The 25,602-nt window shown below is 38.2% G+C and overlaps 2 protein-coding genes across 2 annotated transcripts in view; one reads left to right on the forward strand and one right to left on the reverse strand.

Annotated features, from left to right (window-relative positions):
* Positions 1-2,979: 2,979 nt before the first annotated feature.
* On the forward strand, positions 2,980-20,229 carry FAM98B (family with sequence similarity 98 member B). Its single transcript, XM_053979875.1, has 8 exons — positions 2,980-3,276; positions 4,004-4,152; positions 4,931-5,065; positions 5,765-5,943; positions 12,519-12,599; positions 12,981-13,097; positions 15,440-15,607; positions 17,045-20,229. The coding sequence occupies exons 1-8, from the start codon at positions 3,212-3,214 to the stop codon at positions 17,417-17,419; spliced, it is 1,269 nt and encodes a 422-aa protein (XP_053835850.1). The 5' UTR covers positions 2,980-3,211; the 3' UTR covers positions 17,420-20,229.
* A 1,660-nt stretch (positions 20,230-21,889) lies between these two features.
* Positions 21,890-25,602, reverse strand: part of RASGRP1 (RAS guanyl releasing protein 1) — a 37,728-nt gene continuing 34,015 nt past the window's right edge. The window contains exon 17 of the mRNA XM_053981204.1: positions 21,890-24,271. Coding sequence (XP_053837179.1) covers positions 24,134-24,271 — 138 coding nt within the window. The 3' untranslated portion in view covers positions 21,890-24,133. The remainder of the gene's footprint in view (positions 24,272-25,602) is intronic.

Below are 25,602 nucleotides of genomic sequence, written 5' to 3' on the forward strand. Positions count from 1 at the left end.
GCACATGAGAAGGACAAAGCAATGAATCTTTGAAATGTGCAGCTGCTGCATCTGTGGGCAGCTTTATCTTCCCTTCTAGGAGCAGACAGATTGTGCCCACCACATAGAACCTAAAGCCATCTCTGTTGGCAGTGCAGACCAGGAGGTGATGGCCCTGCTGTAGCAGTAAGCAAGGACCCTTCCACCCCATTCTTGCCATTAGGCTGGCTGAGAATGCCCATTGCAAGCCTGGCAGCAGGAACACGTCTCAAGCAGTTTTGAACAGTGTAACAATTTGTGACTTGTCTTATTCATACAAGTAAATGCTTGAGGTTTACCAACCTCAATAGAAAACTGAGTAATGTATTTTGTTTTTTAGCAAGATTACAGGCAACTTGTAATTTAGAGATTTCATCCAGATTGGCAGACCTCTCCCCAAAATTCCCATCTTCACCTTGCTGTACAGACACAGCTGCCATTTTGTATCAATTCCAGCTGATTTAAGTCAGTGCTGATCCAATGCTATCTTCATTTTCTCATCTTGGCTGTGCACCTCTATTTCTTCCTTGTGCTAGCACCAAGAGTTACCTGACTGCTGAGGGAGACAGCTAACTGGCAGTTCAGTGAAAAAGAAATTCTGACAAAAACTGAAAAGCTCTAGGGCACTGGTGAACTAGCTAAAGTCGCATAGGCCTCCTGTTGGAAAATAATGGCTGTGGAGTGGCGAGTCCTCTTCTTTTGGTGTTCTCAATTGTGTGCTTGTGGTTTGATGTTTATGTTTGTATATTGCAAAGGGCATGGGGCAAAGGTAAAATCCACACCCATGGGCATAGATGGTTACAAAATGTGTTTTAGCCAGTGTTCTCATGATTCTTTTTTCCTTCCCCAGAGATAGGAAACTCAGGAATGGATACAGAGAAAGCTGTGGACTGCATGAATGGTAACACTGTGAGAGGAGCATAAGTATACAATCACAACCAAAATCGTCGTTCAATTGTGGGTGTCAAGAGACAGTTTGGGAAACTCAGACTTGTCCTCCCTCATACACAGAACAGCTCTAGTACACAGAAAAGATGATTTTTCAAGAATACCCTGTGGAATTAAAACAGTGACTGATAGACATGCTTGGCTATCATATATATATGTATAAGCAATGCTATCAAAAGACAGTGGGAGAAATTACTAATTTAGGTGTTTTCCTATAACATAATTTAGCACAATACTTTTATTAGGAATATTTACAGCAAAACACACTGCTGCCATCTACTTGTACCACACAGTATCTCTTAAACTACCAGGTTTCTTTTTGGTTTTGATAATGTTTTGCTAGTTTCACTTCCAGTTGTTCCCAGTACTTTGTCTTAGCCTGCATTATTGACTGATATGAAAATTTCCCAGTTTTGGAGAACTGTACAGTGATGAATCACTCTGGGTGACATAGAGGTACAGCTTTAAAAAAGAAAGGAAAAGAGAAGTGGCTATTTCTGTGCAGTTCTGCATATCTTGTTTTCTCATTCTACAAATTGGACGTTAATGTTTAAAAAGGAGCAAGAGTTCATATTCTGAATCTCTGCTCTCAGATGCATGCTCCTTCATTTAGAGAAATTATGTTAGCCCATTGGAAACAAAAGCTAATCAAAGATCTGTCACATGGTACAAGCCAGCTGAGAGCTGTGAAAGAGGTTGCTGAGGTACTGGCACTGATGTACACATATGGTCAACTTAAGTGTGTCAGCCCTCTGTGCGTGTAGGAGGATGTCATAGCTGTCCTGATTCTCGCTTTTTAAAGTTTAGCACTCAATAAAGCCACATTCTGTTAAACAGAAATAATTCAAAATAGTTGCTTCAAAAAATGTAGAGATTTCACACATTAAGAACATCTATGCTGTAATTACTTCCATCCAATTTAATGCCTTTCTGGTCCTCATCACAGATTTAGCCACTGGATTTTTCTGAAGGTCCATATAAGAAAACACTGGTTTAAAAAGGTCAAAAGGGCTGTTGTGGTTTTACATCACCTGGCAACCAAGTAACATGCAACCATTCACTTGCTCCCTCCTTCTCTCCCTCTGGGAAGAGATTCCAAAAAATGGAAAGACACGTAGGTTAAAAAGGAAAGAGCAAAGGCTAGAAAACTTGTGAGTTGAGGTAAAAGACAGTTTAATACCTAAATCAGAAGTTGTGCATGCAAGCAAAGCAAAACAAGGAATTAAGTCACTGCATCCCATGAGCCCACTGGGAATGTTCAGCCATCCCCAGGACAAGAGTTAGTTGGGAAGACAAATGCCATCATCTCCAACTCCAAATACCCCCCCTTTATTCCTTTTTTCCCCAGTTTTATATACTGATCATGATGCCCCATGGCCTGGAATATCCCTTTCATAGTTGGGGTCAGCTGTCCTGGCTGGGCCCCTTTCCAGCACCAGCAGTCCCTTCACAGGTGGGGTACTATGAGAGTACGAGAAGCAGAAAACACCTTGGCTCTGAAAGCACTGCTCAGCAATAACGAAAACATCTCTATATTATCAACACTGCTTTCAGCACTACCCCGAAGCACAGTCCCATACTAGTCACAGTGGAGAGAGCTCCCTCCACCTCAGCCAAAACCAGCGCAGCACGGCTGAGACGCCACCCCACAGTGGAAAAATCTACAGGTGCCCGGGAGATACGGCCTGCACCATCTCAGGCAGAATGGCTCAATTTGAGAGGTCACAGAAATAACGCAGAAGTCCAGGCCTCAAAACCTGCTTTTTGAACCATGTCCCAGAGGGGAGCTTGGGTAAGGGCGGCAGAGCTGGCTGCCCTGGCATGAGCCATGTCCGGAGCCTCAAAGGGTGGCTGTGGTCGCTCCCGATCGTGTATTTCTCCAGGCGGCTGGTACCCGGTGGAGCGGGGTAGGCGACTCCAGCGGCCAGGAGTTTGGGGCCAAATCCGGAGCACAGCCGCAGGGCCAGGACGAGACGAGCCTCGCCGGGGAAGGGTGAGAGAGCCCGGGCGCTCTCCAGCACGGGCGGAAAGGCAGAGCCGGGCTGTACGGAAGGGTCACCCCCAGGCACAGGCTGGGGCTGGCCCCGAGGCGCTCAGCGGCCCCTCGGAGCCGCCGAGGGAGGGGCGGGGGCAGCCCGGGGCCTCCCCCCGGCCGGGGCTGCCGTGCGGCGGCAGCGGAACGCGGCGGCGGGCGCGGGTTGCGGAGGGCCGCTTTGAGGCGGGCACCGCGCGGCGCGGCGCCGGCATGAGGGAGCTGCTGCCGGGCCCGGGGATGGAGAGCGACATCTTGGACGCGCTGGAGGCCTTGGGGTAACCGGGGAGCAACGGCGGCTCCCCCTGCGAGGGGCGAGAGGCCGCCGCAGCCGCGGGCGAAAGGCCTGGCCGGAGGCGGGAGCGAAGGGGAGCGCGGGATCGGCAGAGGAACGGGCCCCGCGTTGCGGTGGGGCCGGGCCTCGGCCGGGAACGGGGTCACGGCGTGGGCGGTGGGCTCGCCCTGGCTGTAGTGCGGGGAGGGCAGAGGAGCCCGGGCGCTCCGTGGGGTGCAGCGGCCGTGGTCGGCACTGGGGCGGCCGCTGGAGGCTGGCGGGGCAGCACCTCGTTCTTTGGTGCCTGGCCACCTCCCGCGATGTGCTTCGGATAGTACGGGACAAAAACTGTGCGAAATTTAATTTTCAGTTATGTTATTCGCAGTAGTCCAGGGCAGCCAGTTGTTACTGGTAGGAGGAAATTTGGCTAAACACTTAATACTTGAGTTCTTCTCTGTCAGGCGTGTTCTGAGAGATCAAAGTCTGTTTTCACATAAACATGTGAAAATGTCTGTCTCATATTTTATGACAAACTGTTTTGTTTATAAATGGTCAATAACTTTTGGTGTGTTTAAAAAAAAGAAGTCTGAATTATTCCTTGACAAAAGTAATATAGAAGGATTAATTCGTTTAAGTGTAGTTACTAACCAGCTTACAGTAAAATAATTTGAAAATACGTATATTTTATGTTATGCTTACTTCTTATTACTAATGTTTATCTATCTGTGCAGGTACACGGGTGCCCTGTTGGAGGAGGAGACTCTGAAAAAAGCAGCAGAAAATGGATTGTCTTCACCTGAATTTTTTGAGCTTTGCATTTGGTTGGGTTCCCAGATAAAGTCACTTTGTAATATGGAAGAAAGCATCACTGCAACAGATGGTATATGAGTGTTAATTTAGTATTTGTTCAGCGGATTTAGACCCATACTGTTCAGCTAATAGTGAAATTACAGTGTTGAAGTTTACAAGAAAGCTGAAAGGTAGCCAAACTCAGGCTGATATTTGTATGTATGTGGCTCTTAGATTAAGGTCTTCTGTTCTGAAGACTGTTTCAAAAGGGGAAAAGAAGGTGATTTGGGGTGGTTTTAGATATACATAAATGTCAAAAGTACATTCATGCCTGCAGTCATACTTTGATGGCAGTGCTGGGTGTTTTCCGCCTGTTGGTCCAACGCAGTGTTCCACTCAGCACCGTGTGTGGATATGTGAAGCGCTTGGTAGCGCTGCCTGATTAGTTCTGTGAGGGCTGGAATTTGGATGAGATTTTATATTACTTAAATTTTCGTCAAAACAGTAGTGGGACTAAAACCGATCATTGAAAATAATGGATTCATGACTCCTGTCACTTCTTCATCAGAAAATTAGTTACATTGACATGCTGTTTAGTGACATAAACTGTTCACTTCCTACTGATGGTCATTTGTGTTCATGTCTTCACAGACTGCTGTAGCATTACCTCATTCAAACCATGAGTACAAAATACTATTAGAAGGCATTATTTTTCTGTATGTAGGACTTTTTTAAGAAAAATGTTACTGGGGCGGTAGGTGGTTAATCTTTGGGCTGTTGAAATCTGCAACAGAAGTGTACGTTAAAAAAATTAGATTGCAGTTTGATGTTTCTGTAAAAAGCCATTAATTGTGCATTTATTTCCATAGGTGTAAAAGATATAGAGAGCTTCCAGCTTGAAATTAGTGGCTTTCTGAGAGAAATGGCTTGTCCATATTCGTCACTGGTGTCTGGAGACATCAAAGACAGATTAAGAGAGAAAGAAGATTGTCTTAAACTCCTTTGTGAGTAATAATAATTTTTCCCATTTATAATGCAGTATTTTATGTGCATGCTTTATCATAACTGAATGATTTACACTGAAGAGTTCTTTATTTGTTTTTAAGTTGATGTGTACAGTCATTACACACTAGCTGAGCATGCATCAGCTCACTTGTGTAAAGTGAAAAATAGAGCAGCATGAGAAGGCTGTTTAGCAGAAACTAAAATTTCTTTTAAAAGTATGGTGCAACCTACTGAAGCCTCCTGATCCCTCTCTTGATCCAGTTGTTCCAGCTCACCTAAACTGAGACCTTGTTTCCTGTGTTTGTGAGAGGTTTCAGGGCAGCTTGAACATAAATGCTGCGCAATTTGAAGGTGCTGAAAGCAGAATTGAGAGAAGGAACATCTAAGTCTAAGTTGGACTTGGAAAAAGGAGTGGTAGCAGGAACCAGTGTGGAAATATGAAATTAGCCAAGGAACTTGGGATCTGATGGCAGAAGGGAGTTGAACAGTTAAATGCAGTGTGTAGACTGAAGATAGGAAGTCAAGTGAGAGGAAATTGAGGTAAATAGGAAGCCTACTGACCTATTCAGGAGAGAACTGAGAAAGTCTCCCTTTATCACAGTTTTCTTACAAATATAAGATATTGTAGTTGTACTGAGAATGTGGATGCAGAAATGCTTGTGTCTTTAAATCTGCTGTTATGATGCTTTTCTCTCTAGTATTTCTAAGTACAGAACTTCAGGCTTTAAAGATACTGCAGAGCAAGAAAATTAAAGGCTCTCATTTGGAAAAGCACAATGAAATTATTCAGGAAGTGCAAGCTATTTGTGATGCACTGGGTCTGCCAAACTCCTCATCTTCTGGTATTCCTCCCTTGTTAACCAGCGTGGAACAAAAGGTATGGGCTTTTACCTCTTCTCACTATTGCTAAACTGTAAACACTGTCTCTGTAAGCGTTCATCATAGAGTTAAGGGCCCAGCAGTCTCACCCATAAAAACCCTCTCTGGCAAGTGCAAAAGAATTTTAATTCTGAAAGCCAGCTTATTGTTTTAAGTTAAACTGTTTTAGTTATGAGGTGAAGTATTTCAGCATTTCCCTGAGGTTGCAATGTACCTGATCAGACATATTTTGCTGTGCAAGTTTAAGGTATAAGTTTTCTTCTTACCCATTCAAGTGTGCTGTAGCAAGCAGAAAACTTTGGGTAATAACTTATTGTGCATTTATATACCTGTAGTCATTTCTGGAATGTATTTAAATTTAATATCCAAAACTTAAATTAGTCATTTTTAGTTTATTAATTTCTTAATTGCATACGTGGATTTGTTGGTGGTATTACCTTAGTTGCAGAAGAGGATGAAAATGCCCGAATTGCCAGTATTCAGTGAATAAGCCAACTTAAACCTTAGTCAGCAAGATAGTTCTTTCTGTTGTGTCCCTCCAGGTTGTAACTCATTTTACTGATGTGATCCTTAATCTGATTTCCTTACTGCAGAATGTAAATAGGCTTTTGGGGTGGAATTTATCTTCTCTGTCAGACAGCTAAAAGTTTTGCTCTTCATCTCTCTCTAGTGTTTGGGGAAAGAATGACTGATCCCCTCTGCAGGGTAGAATAACAACTCCTTCTGCTTCTGAGTCTTTGAATTTAATAGTTTGATATTATTGTGCTTGTTTTTTTCATTCTTCCTCATCAACAAGTGGACAGTTGAACATTCAGAGATTTTGGGGAGAGGGCCTGTTACTTGTGTGATTTTCTTACATCTATCTTCAGTGTAAACAAGACAAAACCTTTAATAGGTTAATTCATAGAAGGCATCACCCAGGTGCAAGTGGAACTGCCTATTCCTACCCTATAACTGTGCTTGATCTGTTTAGTTCAAAGGAAGTCTTTACGTTCAGTAAATATTTTTGAAGGGATGAAGAAACAATTCTAGCACTGTTTTGGGAATGAAAATATTGGAGTTACAGCTGTTGACTAATGGCCTGATTGTGCTGATCTCCCTAAGTGTTAGCTGTGTTTACATCTATGTGTGTTTCATAGGCTGCAGCTATGGCCTGTGACCTTCCTTGCTCAACTCCTTGCTTCACTTCTCAGGTGCAGATTGAGTTTCATCCCATTATAGGGACAGGACTCCAGTTCTGCCATTGTGGGACAGCAAGACCAGACCTGGAGCACCAGTTCCTTCATACACACACAGTGATATAGAACATTTTCTTTGAATTGTTGGACACATGGTATCTGCCACCTTTTGCAAAGTCTGACATTTCCTATCAGACAGCATCACAGGCTTGAATTGTGCATAGTGTTGCCATCCCAATTTGTATAAACTATTACACTTCCAGAAGTACTAAAATGAGCAGAATCTTAAAAGTGTTGTATCTTTGATTTTGGTTGGTTGTTTTCTTTATTAATGCTGCCTGGACTATTTTCCAGTAGTTTTCGGGTCTGTCAGTTCCATAGTGGTTATACCACTTGTACTCACTTCAGAGTGTAGAAAGGTGGCAAAACTAGTTCATTCATCTTCTGTGACTCCAAATAGTGTAATTTGTTCTCTGTGTGTTTCATCCCTTATGAACAAAGGATTTTTTTCTTACTTTGCAGTAGATTTTGTAGAATTTCTGTGATGTGTTTACTTGTCCTTCATCCATTACTTTAATATAGGACAAGTTTGGAGTTATTTTGATAGATGACAGCGTTAGAGACCTAAACTTATAGGTTTAGCTGTTTTAGAAAGGTAGTGCCACCAACTGAAGTTCATTGGCTTTGTAAACATTTTTTTAAGAGCACCATTTTATTACTTTTTTTTAATATGAACACAGAAATTCACTTGAAATTATTTATTTTTCCAAATACTTTTTGGCTTTTGATTTAATTAGATTCTGCATAAAATTGCACTGTTGATGTTTAGTATTATATAATTCGTAATACAGAGTTACATACTGATCTAGTATTTTTATTTAGTGTATCTGCACATGTATCTGCAGCATTTCAACATGTCTACTCTTTGTCTCTGTCTAGCATCTTCAGCATTGTCAGTAGCTGTGGGAGTAGTTCTGAGAATAGTTTGGCTGTGCAGCAGCAACCTACCAAAGGCCAGATCACACACTTTATTTTGGTATGGAACATTAGAACATTTGTTGTTTTAAGTGATTTTCCAGTTTATTTAAGAGATTAGTATAAAATCAGGATTGCTTTCTTCATTCAAAATGAGTTTTATAGTAGCTCCAACTTTGAATGTACAATCATAGCAAGTATTTTTTGCATCTCCTGTAATTACCTAGGGTTGTGGTTATCAATATACCTAAGAAAATGAGAGATAAATTGACAGTATTGCAGCCTTCTATCACTAAGTATATCTTGTTTTATTATACAGTACTGAAAAACTAATAGTAATTTTTAAGTTGTTTAAGATGCTGTTCCCTTGTAAAGTATATTTACAAAAGGGAAATCTAGGAGTCAGTCTGAAATTTAGTGCCAAAACCTCCAAAAATTCTAAATGAACATTGATGAAAGATTCAGAAAAGTTCATGCCAGTGTTGTGCTTTGTAACTGGTGCTTACATCTGGCTGTTTTCCAGTCAAGATAATGTGAATTTCACGTCTCATTACAAAGTGACATTCTAATACTGTTTATTTGAAAAAAACTTTTAATGTGATATTATTCAAAAGACTTCTGAACTTTTTTTGCCCACATTATTAAAAGTACTCTGCTACTTTTCATATATCATTGGAATGAAAAGAAACTACAAAGGGCTTCTGAACAAACTAAGTCAAAATTAAGCTAACAATAACACTTAAGTGAAATGTGAGAAGAATATTTTTTTAAAATATTTGGGTAGAAATCCTAGAATTTATTATTATTTAAATTAATGTGTTTCATTTGTTGATCTGTAGTAATTTTACAGATCTAATGGTGCCTGGACAGTAAGGATTAATGTAACTGCAGGGAGCAAGACTAAAGAGTTGTCCTGTTCACCAGATATCAAGGTCAAACAAAAATGTTTTTAATGTTAGATAAATACTGGATTTATCTGCAGGTATATGAAAGACAGGCTTAAAAATATTTTGTGCTTAAGATTTTAGGTGATCTCTCTACAACTGTACAGTACACCTTACGACTAATTAAGGCAACAGTCTTTCCTCAAAGTGTTGCTATTTTAAATTAATAACATGACACCTTTCCACAGGTCAGATTTTTTCAAAATCTTGAAAAACTCTGGAGGTACATAGTGCATATATGATGTTGTTCTGTGCAAATGGTGTTAAATGTAAAAATTACTGCTCTGTTTTGACAGAAGATGAGGATATCTAATAAATACATTGAACATGGTAATGAAATGGAAGCTATTTTTTTTCCGTTGTACAAAATTACAAAACAAATGAAAAATGTCACTTTCAATAAGGACACACTTTGTTAACAGTAGACTAACTATTAATTTTATGCAGCAGGTTTGAATTTGGTATTTTTGTCTCAGATCCAATGGCTTATTTGTTTTCATTTTATATTTAGAGACTGTATGAACTCCCAAAGCAATCCCATAATTTTTTAGTGTTACCAAGGTCATTGATTACACTGTATGTCAAATAGTCAAATGTACTTGTCTACATCTAGTTTTAATTATTTGGTTTTATTTTTACACCAGAATGTAAAAACATTGGGATAATTTGGCTATTACAATTTGTTTTGTGTGTTTCTTTGAGTGTGTTTTCACTACTCTTTTATCAGGGCACTACAGTTGGTTTTGTTCCCACTTATATGTGCAGACTTCTTTCTGGGTTGTGGTGAGTTTTTTAAACTCCTGCATATGCTTCTCAATCCAGGGCAACTATCATGTGTGGGAATATGGGTTATAGCATAGATTCTCACATCCATTGTGTTCTTATCCTCTGGCAGACTGTTGTGTGTCAGAGTTCCTGTGCTCATACCTCTGTCATCAGTCATGGCTGGACAATGTATTCTGCAGCTGTAAGGCAGCTCAGCTTACTTCACCATTATAGCTGTAGGATTTCCCCATGAGCCCTGCTGATGGGAGTGAGGAGTAAGTAGAGATTCACTAATCTGAATATGACTTTACAGTGTGTCAAAAACATAGACCAGTTCATGAGTGTAGACCAGTTCTTCAGTGAAGAGATTCCTCCTTAACTGTTACTGATTAGTAAAGCTGTGCTGGGTAAAAACTATGTAGGTTGTTCTCTTTAACTTGGAAAGAAAACATTGCAGAAATCTGGGGGCAATTCCTTGTCAGTAAAGGATTATTTCATTTAGCTTCTCTTGTTTCTTCTAGTTTTGATTTTCATTGATTATCTTCCTTAATTTTTCTCTCTAAACTTCCTTTCACTTTACAGTTCATGGAAATCAGGAGTATGCAGCAGTAATTGACTTGTGATGGCAGAATGTCTGGCTTTTGTATATGGAGCCCAGTGTTGTGTTTACCTCCTAGTTGTTCTTACAGCTGCAGACTTAAAATAATTCTAATCTCTAGGTACTATTCAGCATCACTGGCTTTCAGATCTTCTTTCACACTCTAACTGTAAATTACATTGAGGTTTTTGTTTCAGCAGCTGGTCTCATTTTGATAGACTCTCTCTCAAACTTTGAGGTAATATTTCTGACCTCAGTGATATATGAATAGACACTTCCTGCTCAATAGAATTTTTAATTTGTCTGCTGTTCATTCCTTCTTCTATACTAATTACTGATCTGTTTGTCTCTTGTTCTCATACTGATCTTACTCTATTGTTGGTTATAACTTTCGATTTTGATCTTCAAACATTTAGTTAAAGTCAAACACAGTTTGTTCTTAGGTGCATTTCCATTTTGGAGTGGAATACGGCACCCTGTACATGCTCAGTAAAACAAACTGGCTACATGCAGAAGACAGACAACCTTGGAGTGTTTTTTGTAAAGAAAAAGGTTATAGAGAAGCAAGAATTATCAGAGAATGAGGAGTATTGGGGTCAGTATGGTACATGGAACTGAACTTCACCCCTTATTGTAACCTCTTTTGATATGAGTGGAATATAATAACAGGGAATATTACACTAATTAGATTGACACTTTTCAGATACTGCTAGGCTGTCTTTTCTGATAGAGTCAAAACAGTGTTTTCCCTTAATTTGTTCACTGCACAATATATTTACCTCAGTCTTTTTCTCAGATATTGTGGTTTTAACCTGCCAGAATGCTGCCTAGCAGTGATGTAAAAAGAAAGAACAAAAACGTTGGTTTTCACAGAAAATTTGAGATCAGGTATTTTTCTTCATATATGCAAAAAAAAAAATTGAGATAATTATAAAAATCTTGCCATATGAGAGTTGATTTTCTATGTATTTCTTTTAAAAATTAAGTAGGTGCTCCAGAATTTGGTTTTTGACTTACGGAATTTTTTTTCATAGCAGTCATTAGAGATGATATTTCTGTAACATGTGAAGCTCAAAAGTGAGCTTTGAACCATGCCTTTTTGAGAAATGTAATGTAAATGCCTGTGTGCCTGCATGAAGTCTTATAATCCTTGCAAATGTATCTAATGGCTGTTCCCAGTTACAGGTTTTACTGTAGATCATGCACTACCTTAATCCTTCCTTTGACATATAAAAGAAAATAAATTCTAGTTTTACTCATTTTGCTTGGTTCCCCATGGTTACTTACTAAAGCAAATAAAGATGTAGTTCTCTCCATCAGACTGTACAAAACTTGCAGGAACAATAATATGCATGCAGTCAACTCCAGCTGAAAAATCAGTTGGATTATGTTCAAGCTATGTACAAGTGTTGTGGGCATTCATGGTAATGATTTTAGAAGAGCTTTGCCAAAGGAAGTTCACTCAAGAAGAGGAGGTAGAGATTTTTTGTAAGGAGAGAGGAGAATGCAGTGGTGTTTGGAAGGTAGAGAGAGCATATTTCATCTCTAATTATTGAGGGCAAGAACTAGTGGAAAGAAGAATGAGCAAATTTGATTTGGAGTGAATGCAAAAGTTTTAAAAATAATGTTAGCTGGAACCAGGTATAGAATTAGAATAAAATTAGTGAGAAAGAATGACTGCATGCCTGTCATATCTCCTGCCTTACTTAATAACACCCATCACCAGATTTTTTGTAGCCCAGTGTAACATTTGGCAACACAACTCCAAACTTCCAATTGTTGTCATTGCAAAACTTAATAATATCTAAAATTAGTAATTTAGCTAGTCCTACTTCCTGCACTTGATAAATTTGCTATATAACTATTGTTCTGTTAATGGGAGGACAAGTGATGTGCCATAAAATATTTTTGTGTAGAAGCTGGTCATCTTATAAAAATATTCAGGAAATCTTTTGTAGTGGGTCATAAGCTAGAAGTGTTTCTGTTTTCGTGAGTCTGCTAAAACAAATGTGATGTGTTTGATCTTCTGAGTAGCAAAATGAGATTGTAACAAATCTTGCTGAAATAAATCTAAATATTATTTGTATTCTGAGATGTATGTGTTTTTTTTCAGGTGAAGGACATTCTCTCAAAAGTTAAAAATAACCATGTGGGGAAATCACTGCTGACAAAACCTCTGAACTCTGACCAAATGGTAAAGAAAAGTTTCTTAATTTCTTTTCAGTATTTAACAGGATGGTCAAAATAAATGGACATGGCTTCATTTAACTTTGCCTTTTTACAGTCACTGTTCTATTGCTGAATATTAATACTAAAATTCAATTGCTAAATACTAACAGTGATAATCAGATACTTCCAGAATTGACATTATAAAACAGACCTTGTGTTGATTCATCCATTGTTCATTTTCAAATAATTTTGTGCATGCATACTACCATAGCATTGCATAAATGCTATGTAGGTTATAGTGGTCACCTCAGGATAGACATCTTAGTTGATGGATGGGGTTAAGTTTGAATTGACCTCTATAACTTTATATATTTGTCTGTTTGAATTTTGTATTGTAACACTGTAGGAAAGATTGGAAAAAATCAATGATGCTCTTTGTAGTGAGTACGAGTGTCGACGGCGGATGTTGATGAAGAGGCTCGATGTGACTGTGCAGTCTTTTGGCTGGTCTGATAGAGCAAAGGTAAACTTGATGTATTTTTTGCTTCCTGTAGGTGGGAGTCTGCTACTGTTCCCCAAGTCTTCCTACAGAATATGCATGCCATGGAAGTACACAAATACACTTCCATCACTGTTATCTTTTTTCCAGCCTGTTCTCATCTCAAGTTGTAATATTCAAATCCTAGGTATTGAGGAAGGGGATGAATTTAACAAGGTGGCACAGTCCATCCTTTGTGACTGTTACAGCTTCAGAATTAGAAATTCTAGCATCCTTTGTTGGGGTTTCTCACTTTAATTAAAGTTTCCATCTCCCTATTTTCTTTATCTAACACCCTCCAATGAATAAACTAGGAGGGAGCCTCTGCACCTCATGCAGATGCAAAAGTAAGACAAACACTGGGCTTCAACATAGATTGGGTGTTCATAAAGTCTGAGAGGTTACAGTGACTGCCCCCTATCTTGGATTAAGTGCTACTAGATGAAGAGCTGTTTGGTTGAACAGGTTATTTGAATAGTAGCTTGCATGAGAAAATCACACTTGCACAAGTTGCTTGTATTCCTTCAGGTCACTAAAAATTCCAAAGCACTCCTCTGTATTTGTTCTGCTGGTATTGCTTTAATTGTGATAATTTCATTTGCATTTTTTCCTAGAACTCTGTATATTGAAAAAAATAGTCACAGTATTTCCAAGCTGGAAATATATCTTGTTTGTATCCCAAAGAGTAGGAAGATAAGACACACAAAGTTTGTCATTTGATGAAAGCACATGTGAGAAGCTGGAGGCAGATGGTTTTGTTCATTAGCAGCAAGAACAGCTTTGCTTCCAAAGGTTTCTTTAGAAAGCTTAAGACGAATAAATCATAAAACTTGGAAAGCTTACTGAAAGTATGGATTGTTACAAGTCTTTCTGATGTCACAATTTGTCATTGACACATGCAGAATCAACTACATGTAGTTCACTAAGTATCACTGGAGCACGTCAGTCTAGGTGCTGCTGTGCTGCGTTGGAATAGCTCACTGTTTTATTTCTGAAGGGGTTGTGAATGCTTTTATGCTGCAGGAAAGGAAAAGGGGGGCATTTAGCTCAGACAAGCCAGGAGATGTCCCTACTTTAATAACTTCCTTACAGCTGTACCAATACAATTATGTATCTTCAAATTTAAAGTATACTTCTAAAATGTGGTTGATGTGACTGATGACTAACTTAAGCAGACTAAAACTTTGTCACTTGCTATTGTTCCATTCAAACAGTGTGAAAAACAATGAATGCCCTTTTGAAATAGAACAATAGTTTAAAGAGATTTTTGATGATAAAGTGGTCAGATGATTCATTTTCCTGTCTTATAAAGACTGTTGATGTGAAATATATGCAGTTACAGAAATAACCAGGTTACATACTAATTCAAAATAACATACTGTTTTAAATCTCTTTTTTTCCCCCTATTTCTCTTGAAGGATGTTCATAACTTCTTTGAGAATGTTTTGGGGATTGAAAATGTTCTGGCATTGATATAAAGTAGAGATTTTTAATTTTTTTTCGGCCAAGAGACAAGCTGTTATCTCTTTAACATTTGTTTGCTTGCTTTTTTTCCCCCACCATTAAATAGATACTGATACGTTTCTCTGCTTTTGATGGTGTGGCATCTTGGGAATTTTTGGGGGTTTTTTGTAACTTGTTCAGCCTCCAGGAGGGCTAAGTTTGCAGACTGAAATGGGTTCACAGATGATGGAGTAATTACCTAGCAGAACAGTCTTGTAAAGGTTCAGCATGTATTGTCCAGTCTAGCCAATATCAAATGTTTTATTTCACTCTGAAGGTTATTCTAGATTTTCCCTGAAAGTATATTTATTTTTGGAAAAAATGTAATGTTGTCCCCTTCTCAGTCTCACTTTTTCATGACTTGCATAAGTCTTTTGCTGCATTGATATATTTTCAGGTTTTTTCCACAAATTTACCTTATGTTGAAGCTGCTCTGTTTTCATCGTGTTTAGAAGCAATCTGTTGAATATGGTTATGTAAAGCTCTTGAGAGAACAGTGTGGACTCCTTCAGTTTTAGTCTGTAGACATGTTGGAAGGCATTAAAGAATCTGTTTGATGCCAGTGGATAGAGGACTTTCTTTTGTACTGGTGCTAAGTTTCAGCATCAATTAAACATAATTAGCAGCACTTTCTGTGTAATAGCTCCACCAACAGGAAGAGAACTGGTGATAACTGGCACAATGTTTTGTAATATAGTTTGTGTTTTCAGAAGCTACACCTTGTGTTCAGAATGAAACTTACTGAGACCAGCACATGGGTTATAGTAAGTCTGTTAGCGTGTTTGGTACCTGGCAAGTAAGTTGTGTTTGATGTTACCCTTTAGGTAAAAACAGATGAAATAGCACGGATCTATCAGCCCAAGCGCTATGCGCTGTCTCCAAAGTCCACCATCACATTAGCTCATCTTCTTGCTGCTCGCGAGGATTTGTCCAAGATCATAAGAACAAGTAGCGGGTCAACACGGGAGAAGACTGCCTGTGCTATCAACAAGGTACGCTTTTCTGGCATGTGCTAAATGGGCATGGGCATTTCCAGACCTCTCAAAAGCAATTCTGGAATTCCACTGGTTTTGCTTGGTACCTTCATTTCATTTTTTCCATTGAAGAAAGGAAGGTTTGCAGTATTCCAGTAAACATTGCATAAAGTCCTTTTTTTTATCTTCCTAGACAGTCAGTCATGCAACATGATGAAACAGTGTAGATGAGGGGGGAAAGTGGGGCGTGTGTGTGTGTGTAAATGACCTCTTGAGTTCAGTGGAACTGCACGCCTCAAGGATACCTGTAAGTATTTGTGGTATGAGTTCCTGAGCTACCTTGCCAGGATATTACTGTTTGGTTTGTAAACCCACATCTCTAGTTCATCAGTGTGTTATAAATCACAAAAGTTTCTGTAGAAATGTCATTTTACTGCAAAGTAAAATTTTCTGGTTTGGCTGCAGTAATGAATCAACATTGTGCTGCTTTCTTGTATGTGATAAAAGCTCAAGCTTGAGAGTAGTGACATGAGTTTCACCATTCAAAGCGGTGACTAAACCTGATTTTATTGATCCTGTGGTTACAGATTTTTCTAATGCTTTTTGCCTCATTTAGATACCCTTTCATATGTTTTGATCCTTAACACTCTGAAATTTCTTCATTGTAGGATCTCAGAGAAAGGTGTGTTTTTTTTTTTTCTTGAGAGGATTTAGTTGGAATGTCTGGGACTGATCAGGGAATGTTAACATTGATCACACAGAGTTTAGGAAATACAAAAGCAACAACAAAAAGACCTACTTGGCTACATCTTTGCTCTTCAAAGATGTTTGTTTTGTTTGTCCAGTTCAGTTTCTCTTTTTATACACTGAGTAATACCTGCCGTAGTCAAGATGCCTTTTTTTTTCCTTTTCTTGGAAGTGTTACTGCAGCATATTTTGTTTATTCTGGCTCTTTACTGAGTGTCAGTAGTTTCTAATGTTAGGCAAATTGGTGTAACTTTGAGAACTGCACATCAGTTTGTCAGTTGTTTTTATTTGTTGGCTGATTAGGTTTGAACTTGAACTTTGAAATTTAAGTAGAAGAACCACATCATAAGGGGTCTTTTCTGTATGAATATATATGTGTATTTGTATATGTTATATATGAAGTGTATATATTGCTTATTGCAATACTACACGTGTGCAGTGTTCTTCATAAAAAATTCACAAAAGTAGTATGAGCCAGCTAGCTGCAGTTATTTCTGTTTTAGAGATGAAAAATGAGAACATTTTCAGAGTTCTGTTGTGGTGTTACAAGGACAGGAGATAGTGATTCTGCTGTCAAGCACTGCACTGAGGGGCCAAATTTCCTGAAAACAGCAGGCAGCATTTCTCTGTTCCCAGGAGAAAATCCTGTGTCTCTTCAAGTTATTACTACTGTTTTTAACTGTGAAAATGACCTATTTTCCCATACAGGTTCTGATGGGTAGAGTCCCTGACCGTGGAGGCAGACCAACAGAAATTGAACCACCTCCTCCTGAAATGCCTCCATGGCAAAAAAGACAAGAAGGTGGTGGAAGAGGTGGCTGGGGGGGTGGTGGTGGTGGTGGAAGAGGTAACTGGGGGGGTGGAGGGGGTAGAGGAGGAGGAGGTGGAGGTTTCAGAGGTGGTGGAAGAGGTGGGGGTGGCTTCCAGGGTGGGGGTGGCTTCCAAGGTGGAGGTGGCTTCCAAGGTGGAGGTGGCTTCCAAGGTGGAGGTGGCTTCCAAGGTGGCAGGGGAGGTTATGGTGGCAGGGGAGGCTATGGTGATCCCTATGGTGGAAGGGGAGGGGGAGGATACCGAAGATACTAAAGTACTGTACATCTTAACAGAGCAACTGGCAGAATATAGTGGTGGTGTTTACTGGTACTAGGAATTTAGATATGTTGACTTGGGTTTAGGTTAGAATTAAGTATGACCATATGAGTAATTTCATTAGACCAACTGATGTTCTCACTGAGTTCCTTTAGTTAACTGAAGTTTTATATTAAAATCTGATTACTGAAGTCCTTGGTTTTCGTACTGCTTATATGGTGTTTTTTATTATGTCATTTTATTTAAAATAAGTCTCAGAAAACTGAATAAAACCCTTTCTAAACAAACAAAAATATATTAATGGTCAGGCCTCTAATTATTGCATGTTGTATGTCTAACCTCCTCTTCCAAAATGTTGTGTAGAAAAAACAAAGTAGGCTTAAGAACTGAATGAAACCACTTTTAAAAGACTCAAGAATGCTGCTTTCAGGCTTGTTCTCTTCATGTCATTGTTCTTCATTCATAGTTTTCATGAAAATGAATTCATTAATTCATTCATGTAAATGAATTTTAATTTCAAATGTTAAAATCCTTAAGGCTTTGGTCAAAATTATTCAATTAGATTTGATTATTCTTGCAGAATTGCACATTATAGTAATATTATGAATTAATACTCTGCACAAATTAATCAAATCAGGTTGTTTTTTGTGTTCATAATGTATCAGACACTCTTTAATGGTCAGAGCATGTACTGTAGTCATCATAGAGAGTTTTGAGTGTGTCTTATTTTCATTTTACCTGTTTTCCATTGTGGATGTTTCATTAAAAAATTTTAAAATCAGATTGGGCAGAAAAGCTGCAGACATCATTTCTGGTATGAATTCATGTGTATATCCTTATGTATCAGCATTGAGACACAAAGTTTGAATAAGCTGAGCTTTATAAGAAAGAACATGACATTTCTTCTCACCTTTTTTCCTTTCCCCTTGTTTTTTTTTAAATTACTCTCTTCTCCCTTGCCTTTTCTCAGTGATTTCCCTCTCTGCCAACCTAAAAGAAGCCCTGTCTTGACATGGTGTGGGTGCCTTCTCCGTCACATACACTGTTTGTCTAGAAGGAGTTAGCTGACATACCATCATGGCTGTAAATATATGTAGACAGGAATTAAGTCTAGAGCTGTCACTTCAAGAAGTCAGTTCCTGCTGCCCAGTATCTTTTAGATCTCCCACGTTGTGAGGCCGCTCCTGAGAACAGAGGTAGAAAGGGGATGCTGCCTGAGTTGGTTCTCATGACAGCGTTTATCAGGGTCAGGTCACTACAGAGAGATTCAGGAAGGCATCTGATTAACCTGCTGTGTCTGATGATTAAATAGCACAGCAGACTTGAAGTACTTGTAATTGTAGACATAACTGCAGGTTGAACTTTAGGATTTGATTTTGGATTTATGTTCATCAGTTACAAGTTCTTTCTGCACAAATTTCCTATTGGCGTCCATTGATATGCTTTAAAGATGTTTTTTACCTTTGTGCACATACATATCAGGTCTTGTTTCATTGGTAACTTCATGCATGAATGTAAAGTTCTGTTCCAAATCAAATTACTATCTTTCAAAAGTTTTTCTTCTGTTATTTCCTCTCTCATCAGTTTGATTGAGAATGCTGCTTCTAATGTGATATGTATGGCTTTACCTGGGCTTTAGGGTCGCAGCAGGTGCCTGACAAAAAGCAGCAGAAGTTTTGCTTGCTAGAATGTGTTAGCTGGAATGTGAACTTTTGCAATAATGGCTTCATATCACCCAACTGCTAGCACTGTAGTTCCTTTGCCAATTTTTTTCTATGCTTCTTACTAGCCTAAGCTCTTGGCAGCCTCTGCAGTCATTATGGAGAGACCCCTCATGGGTCACGTGGGAGCACAGTACTGGTTCTCTTGATTCTGAGCTTGGTTTTGCATAATGCTCTGGAATAGCTCCCAAACCAATGACATACCAAATGAGACTGCTGGCCTTGGAGCAAAGTGTTGCTCAGCAAAGGAGTAGAGAGCAGCTTTTTAACAACCAAAGCCTTAAGATTAAATTCTGTTTGTTCATCCCAATGTTACTTTTTGCTACAAATAATCAGCAGTCAAGCATGTGGCTTCATCCAGGAACTACACTGGAAAAAACAAATGACTTGCCTATGCTTAAAGGTTTCATTAGTCTTAGGATGCAAGATTGCAGCAGTTTAGTTAGATTGTTGTAACTGCAGATGTGGATGTGCCTTGGTGTTTTTACACTCATCAGTCTATCCTGTTTGTTAATAGGCAGGACAGTTCTGAATGAAGTAAATCATCAAGTGAAGTAGGTACATGCCCCCTTCAATTCTAACAGTTAAATTATTTCAGTGTCATATTTCAGTTATGTGTATGTAGACCATGTAAAATATGGCAATACAAATAGGGTGGAGATTTTCTTTTTTTAATCTGGCCATTTCAGTTTTTCTTAAATAACTTTAAAATGTGAAGCCAGTAGTTAAAAAATAAAGTAAGCACCGCCATATGTCATGGACGTATCCTTTGCTGTCCTTTTGTCAGAATGTATGCTTTTAATTTCTTAAACAATGCAATAACACCATGAAAGTAATTGATTTAAACCTCACGTTTTGTCTTGAAAAAAAAAGTACTTTCGAAAATTCTGTTGTAAGTAAAAGATTTTCATATATATGTTTGTGAGCATTTTTGTGTTTATTCGCACTTAAAGAATACCTAAGTTAATATTGTTTTGTTTGTTGAAGATCTAAAAAAAAAGGTTGGGTATTTTTTTCAGGAATTGAGAGAGACACTTTTGTCAACAGCTGTAAACACTGAGGAATAAAGTACTGTATTTGAAATTATTTGCATCATCTCTGTGTATTGTGATTTGGATCCACTATCATATGTTCCTCCTTTGTTTGTAAGAAAGAATTCCTGCTGGTGATTTACAATAGTGGTGAAACTTACTTTTCATGGTAATGGAAATAACATGTATTTTGACCAAAACGGAGAAGGCAATAGATAACTTTATAGAAAAATTTTAACAGGCAAGGTATGTCACAAGTCTGGGATTTTGTCTGGGATTACTAAGGAATCTCAGTTACATTTTATCTTACTGAAAAAAAAATTTAAAAGCATAGTGATCCATATGGTCACTGCTTTTGTCTTTATGTAAACTAAGGAAATATCCTCCAATTACTTCTCAAGTTTTATTTTATTACTTTCTATAATTATGAGAAAAATCACAACTTGTTTTGCAAGACTGTAGAGCAGATTTGCCATACAAATAGGAGGTTCACCTCTTGTTGTCTTTCCTCACATGACTGAAGATAACTGGATGGATGCCCATTTCCCCATACAAAAACCAATTCAGGATATGGTATTTTGAAGTTTACTATAAGGTAAATAGCAAGTCTTTAGGGAGCTACAGTTACACCTGTGCAATAGGCAGACATTAGCAGATACAACAGAAGCCTTACTTAAACTTGGCTACTGTGCTGTGAAATCTTTTCAGAATTAGCATTCTTAACAAAAGTGAGAGAATATGATAACAAAGACAGGTGCTTTGTAATGCTTGGAATAGTGAGTAGCAACACAGTGTTTGTACAGCGTCAACTAAAATACCAAACAAATAATCTTCAAATTCCTAGCTTACTAAGTTTTCCCAGGTACCATTCCAAGGCTCAGAGAAGGTGAAGCTGGTCTAGACACTGGTACTAGGTTAATGCTGCAGAAGGGTCTTAGATGACAGTCAAGGAAGATGAGTATAGGTTGTATAGATTTCTCTGAGATAAAAAATCAGAGGCAGCATGAAATGCAATTTTAATATTTTTCTATTATAAATATTAAACCAAAGTCTTACTATTTATATAAAATCTTTACAATCTGTACACTTTTTCAATCTTCTCAGATAACATTAAACTTTTCCAAGTTGCCATAGAGATCAGTTACAACAAAACAATAGATGCTGCTAGAACAAAAACATATTTCCAAAACATATATGAGAGAATCTAAAAGCAATTGTATTTAACCTGAATATGAACAGTAGCCCTGCCATGTAAATTATGATACTACTCAATCTATTTACTTTAAACAATCAGAATTCACGCTTAAAAAATAAATGGGGAATGGTGCTTGTTCTTTCTGCCTTCTTGTAAGTAGAGCTGGACCTAGAGAAGGAAGAGGTGAGTGTTTCCATTTGACTTAGCCATGACAAGGTAAATTTCAGTATCACTGTTTGATAATGTGACTTCTAAACAGCACTTTTAATTGTGTCTCTTTTTCCTAACATAAAGGAACTTGAAGATTAACACAAAGGCAAGTGATTCTTTCTGGGTAGCATTGTCAGTTTTAACAGTTTCCCTGTAGTCAGGTTCCACTGTTAAGCCTTTCATGCAAGAAAAAGAAAGTCCCAAAAGAAAAGAAGGGACTAACAGCACTTTAGGGGGGAAAAAAGAAAAGGAAAAAAAAAAGGGGGGGGGGGGGTTGGGTGGGGAGGAAGGAGATAACTTAGGGGCTTTAGGCAAATAGAGAACCTGAAGGTACTTGGAGAGCTCTGAAGTTATCCGGGTATCAGTTGACTTCTTTGAAGCAGGAAGTTTTCAGCACATGTGAAGCACTGCACAGTTGTTCTGAAAGACATTCCTGCAAACAGCTCCCTTTTAAATCTTTCAGATTGAACAAGCAAACTCCACAGAGAAACATTAAGTTAGCACTTAGGACTGTACAAATCTCTATAATTCAGTTTGGAGTATTAAGTACTTAGTTATACAGTAGCTTTTGGGCCAGCTGCTGATATTAGGGAATTTTCCTTTTAACTGTGAGGTTCATGAGTTCCACATTCTGTCATAGACAAAGTATATGTATATACACAAATTCTATTCAATCCAGAGTTTAGACCACCAGTGAGCACTTACCTTAGTTGTACAACAAGATTTATGAGGCTTAGCTGCTCCTCTGGGGTATCTTTTAAATAAGTGAAAATATATTCAACTTTTATCTTGTTTAATAGTTGTAGAAACATTTATTTGCTATATGTCTACTAGAAATACACCTTTCTGTAGTTCCCTGAATAGAGGACAAAATCAGGAAGTTCACAGAAAACGGGCGAACCAAGTTTGCAGACATGACCTAACAGCCATTCTGATTGCTTCACTGACCAAAGTGCAATTCCATGTTACTTGTTAATGATTCAGGTTTAGTGTATGAGTTTAAAAAGCTGCAGAGTCTTCAGAGCTGTTTTTTCTATGCATTTCAGTTATTTACAGTAATGTTACAGAAAATCTACAACTACTACTCTTTCCCTCCATTTGTTTTTTATTATACATGGAGTTGCAAGCACAATCCAATTTCCAAACTAAATTTTGAATCACTAAACTGGCAAGTATGTTCAAATTAACTTTATAAATAAAGCATTTGTATAATTGATAATGACTGTAAATTGTGGATGGAATGTTTATTTATGCCACTTTGAACACAAAGCACATATACTATTGTCATTGACTAAATTTCAATCTGTAATGGAACTGGTAACTTAGAGGTGTTGAGCATTAAGTGGACTTTGTTTATGATGTCTGTATGCGTGATGACAAATATACAACTCTTAAGTGTACAGATTCTCTTGGAATGCAAATGCAATGTTCAAATAGGCTATTTTGACAAATAGATTTATCAGTAACTTGAAAGACTGTTTTATTTTCTGTTAACAATATATACACTTTGTGTCTTTAAGTTACCTCCCTTGCACCTTTTACTATACAAAATTTACAGACATAGGAGCACACTCATCTTGACTCTTTATGTAAAGTGCATGTGAAATCTAGGAGAGAGAAAATGGAGAAATCTTGTTAGGAGCTCTGAAATACAGTAGCTGTTGCACAGGGATTGCTGTACAGTTTCCCTCATAATATGGCTCTAAAGTTTGTGCTCAACAATGGCACCTACTTTGATGTGAGAGAAATATAATCAACCTTGTCCCATATCTACTGTATGGACAACTTGTTTTAAGGATAAGAAGTTACCCTTAAGCCAAATAAGTAGAATTAAATGTTCCAAGTCATGGCATGGAAGCAGTATTCAATGTCAAGTCTCTATAGTCTCACTTCTGTTACTTTAATAAAGGTAAGTGTTTGAGCAGCAGAACTTCTAAAGCTCTGAAAAATGTTTTAAAAATTGTCAGTTTATCTTAAACTGTATGGATCAATCAAATAGCTTAGCTACTTACTTTAATTTTCTTATTAATTTTTGGAATTAAATGTGACCATTCACTTCATGTTTTTAATTGATTTCAGCTCCAAGAAGGAATTGTTTTTCTTAACGTAGTTTTTCTACAGTTTCATTACTCAGCTTTAAGAAACGTTTGTATAAAACTGAGTTTGGGGCAAATTTGAGGTGACCCAGTCTTATGAATAGCTACTTTGTCAGAACATTTGTACAGTAAGGTGTGCTGCTGGCAGCCAAGTCACTGGGAAATCAATATGGTCTTCAACATGAATAGAGACTTCAGCAACACTTTCACTCCTTTTAAAAGCAAACCTAGAAGATACTACTTTCATTTCACAGATAATGCTAAATTTCCTTACAAGGTAGAAATTATTTTATACATTTGGGAGTGCATGTTTAAAAGGGAAATGTGTTGAGTGAAGAGAACATTTCCACTTAATATCCTTCAGATTCTCTCTCCAGTTCACTTCGTAAGCAGCTTTATCACAGTCCCTCTTTCAGTCTTACATTCTTCCATTCCATAGAAGATTTTCCTCTCATCTGCTAGGAGCAGTCTCTGTGTTGTAGACTGTCATCAACTACATGGTTTCTTTTCTGGATTGTGAGAGATTCAATTGTTTTGTGTGCCTGTTCCAGTTGTATCTTTAAACCTTCATTGTCTGCCTTTAGAATATTCCTTTCCTAAACAAACAAGAAAAAAAATAAAGAATTGTATTTTACAGTGCAATTGTTTGGGGACCATCTCGTTGAATATGGTTGGCTGCCATAAAAATAAATTGGTGTAGCTCTCATCAGAACCAGTAACTTATCTGAATATTTCCACAGTCCCTGTTCTACCCTTTGTGTACACTGTGACAACTTTCCATCAGCTGGTATCTGAGTCATGTCCACAACCTGCACTTATCCACCCTCCACTGCACCTCTCATAACAACAGTAGTCTGGGGAAACAAAAACACAGGTCATACATTACCTCTCTACTGCTGCAGAAATTGATGTACCAGAAGCCATTCATTCATAACATCATCTGCTGTTTAGTAATTGAGGTTGGAAAGAGGGAGCAAGGGCAAGTGTAAGTTACAGGGCTCACATGAATGGGGCATTTTAAAAAATGCATTTTTACAAGTTACATCCATGCTTCACATCCTTCTTGTACTGAATTGAAAGGGAAGTGGTTTGTACTGGAAGATTGTCTTAATCTTGGTCTTAATAAACCATTCATCTTTGAGAAAACATGAGTTCACTTTATCAGCACCAAGGGATATTTTGAAAGTGATAGTCATTATTCAAAAATTAGAGTGTGGTTCTGTGGTCTTCACAGAATAGTGATAAATACTGAGTAAAAAGTATGAAAATAAGTCTTTGTTCCTCATAATTATAGCTGGATCCATCCATTAGTTACACCTTTGGAATTGTAATAGTCTCAATTTTAGCTCGATCCGTCCATTAGTTTTACCTTTGGAATTGTAACAGTCTCTTCAATCTCTTTGGAGAGGTGTTTGTACAAACCTGAATTTGCCATGTTTGAGGTGACACAATCCTATGAAAAGCTATTTTGTCAGAACATTCTAGAGTAACTTGAGACACAACAGGGCTGATGCAGGTGAAATCTAGCAAGGAGCATCATGTCTGTTCACAGCAAAATTTCTTGGTGGTGCTTACACTTATCAGTTGAACAAAAGCAGAGCTCCCTACCCTCTCAGCCCCTTATATTCTGTCACTTGGGGGAGCAGAGCCCACCAAAATCAGGAAGAAATTCAGAACTATGTTCCTCATTTTATGAAGTAACATTCTGCCCTGAGTGATTGGATTATGTTCACATTCTAGAACAGACAGGGATCAGTATGATCATAATACCTATAGCCCTATACCAGCACTAAAATTTATCATTTAAATGAAGCATTTCTGGAAATGGCTAAGACTTTATGATGTCATTCATGGATTGTTTAATTGCAATTAAATTGGCAATCACTGGAGTGATTAAAGTGACACCTTTCCACCCAGCCACTCCCCC

This window comes from Vidua macroura, chromosome 6 (assembly GCF_024509145.1).
Source record: "Vidua macroura isolate BioBank_ID:100142 chromosome 6, ASM2450914v1, whole genome shotgun sequence".
Classification (NCBI taxonomy): Eukaryota; Metazoa; Chordata; class Aves; order Passeriformes; family Viduidae; genus Vidua; species Vidua macroura.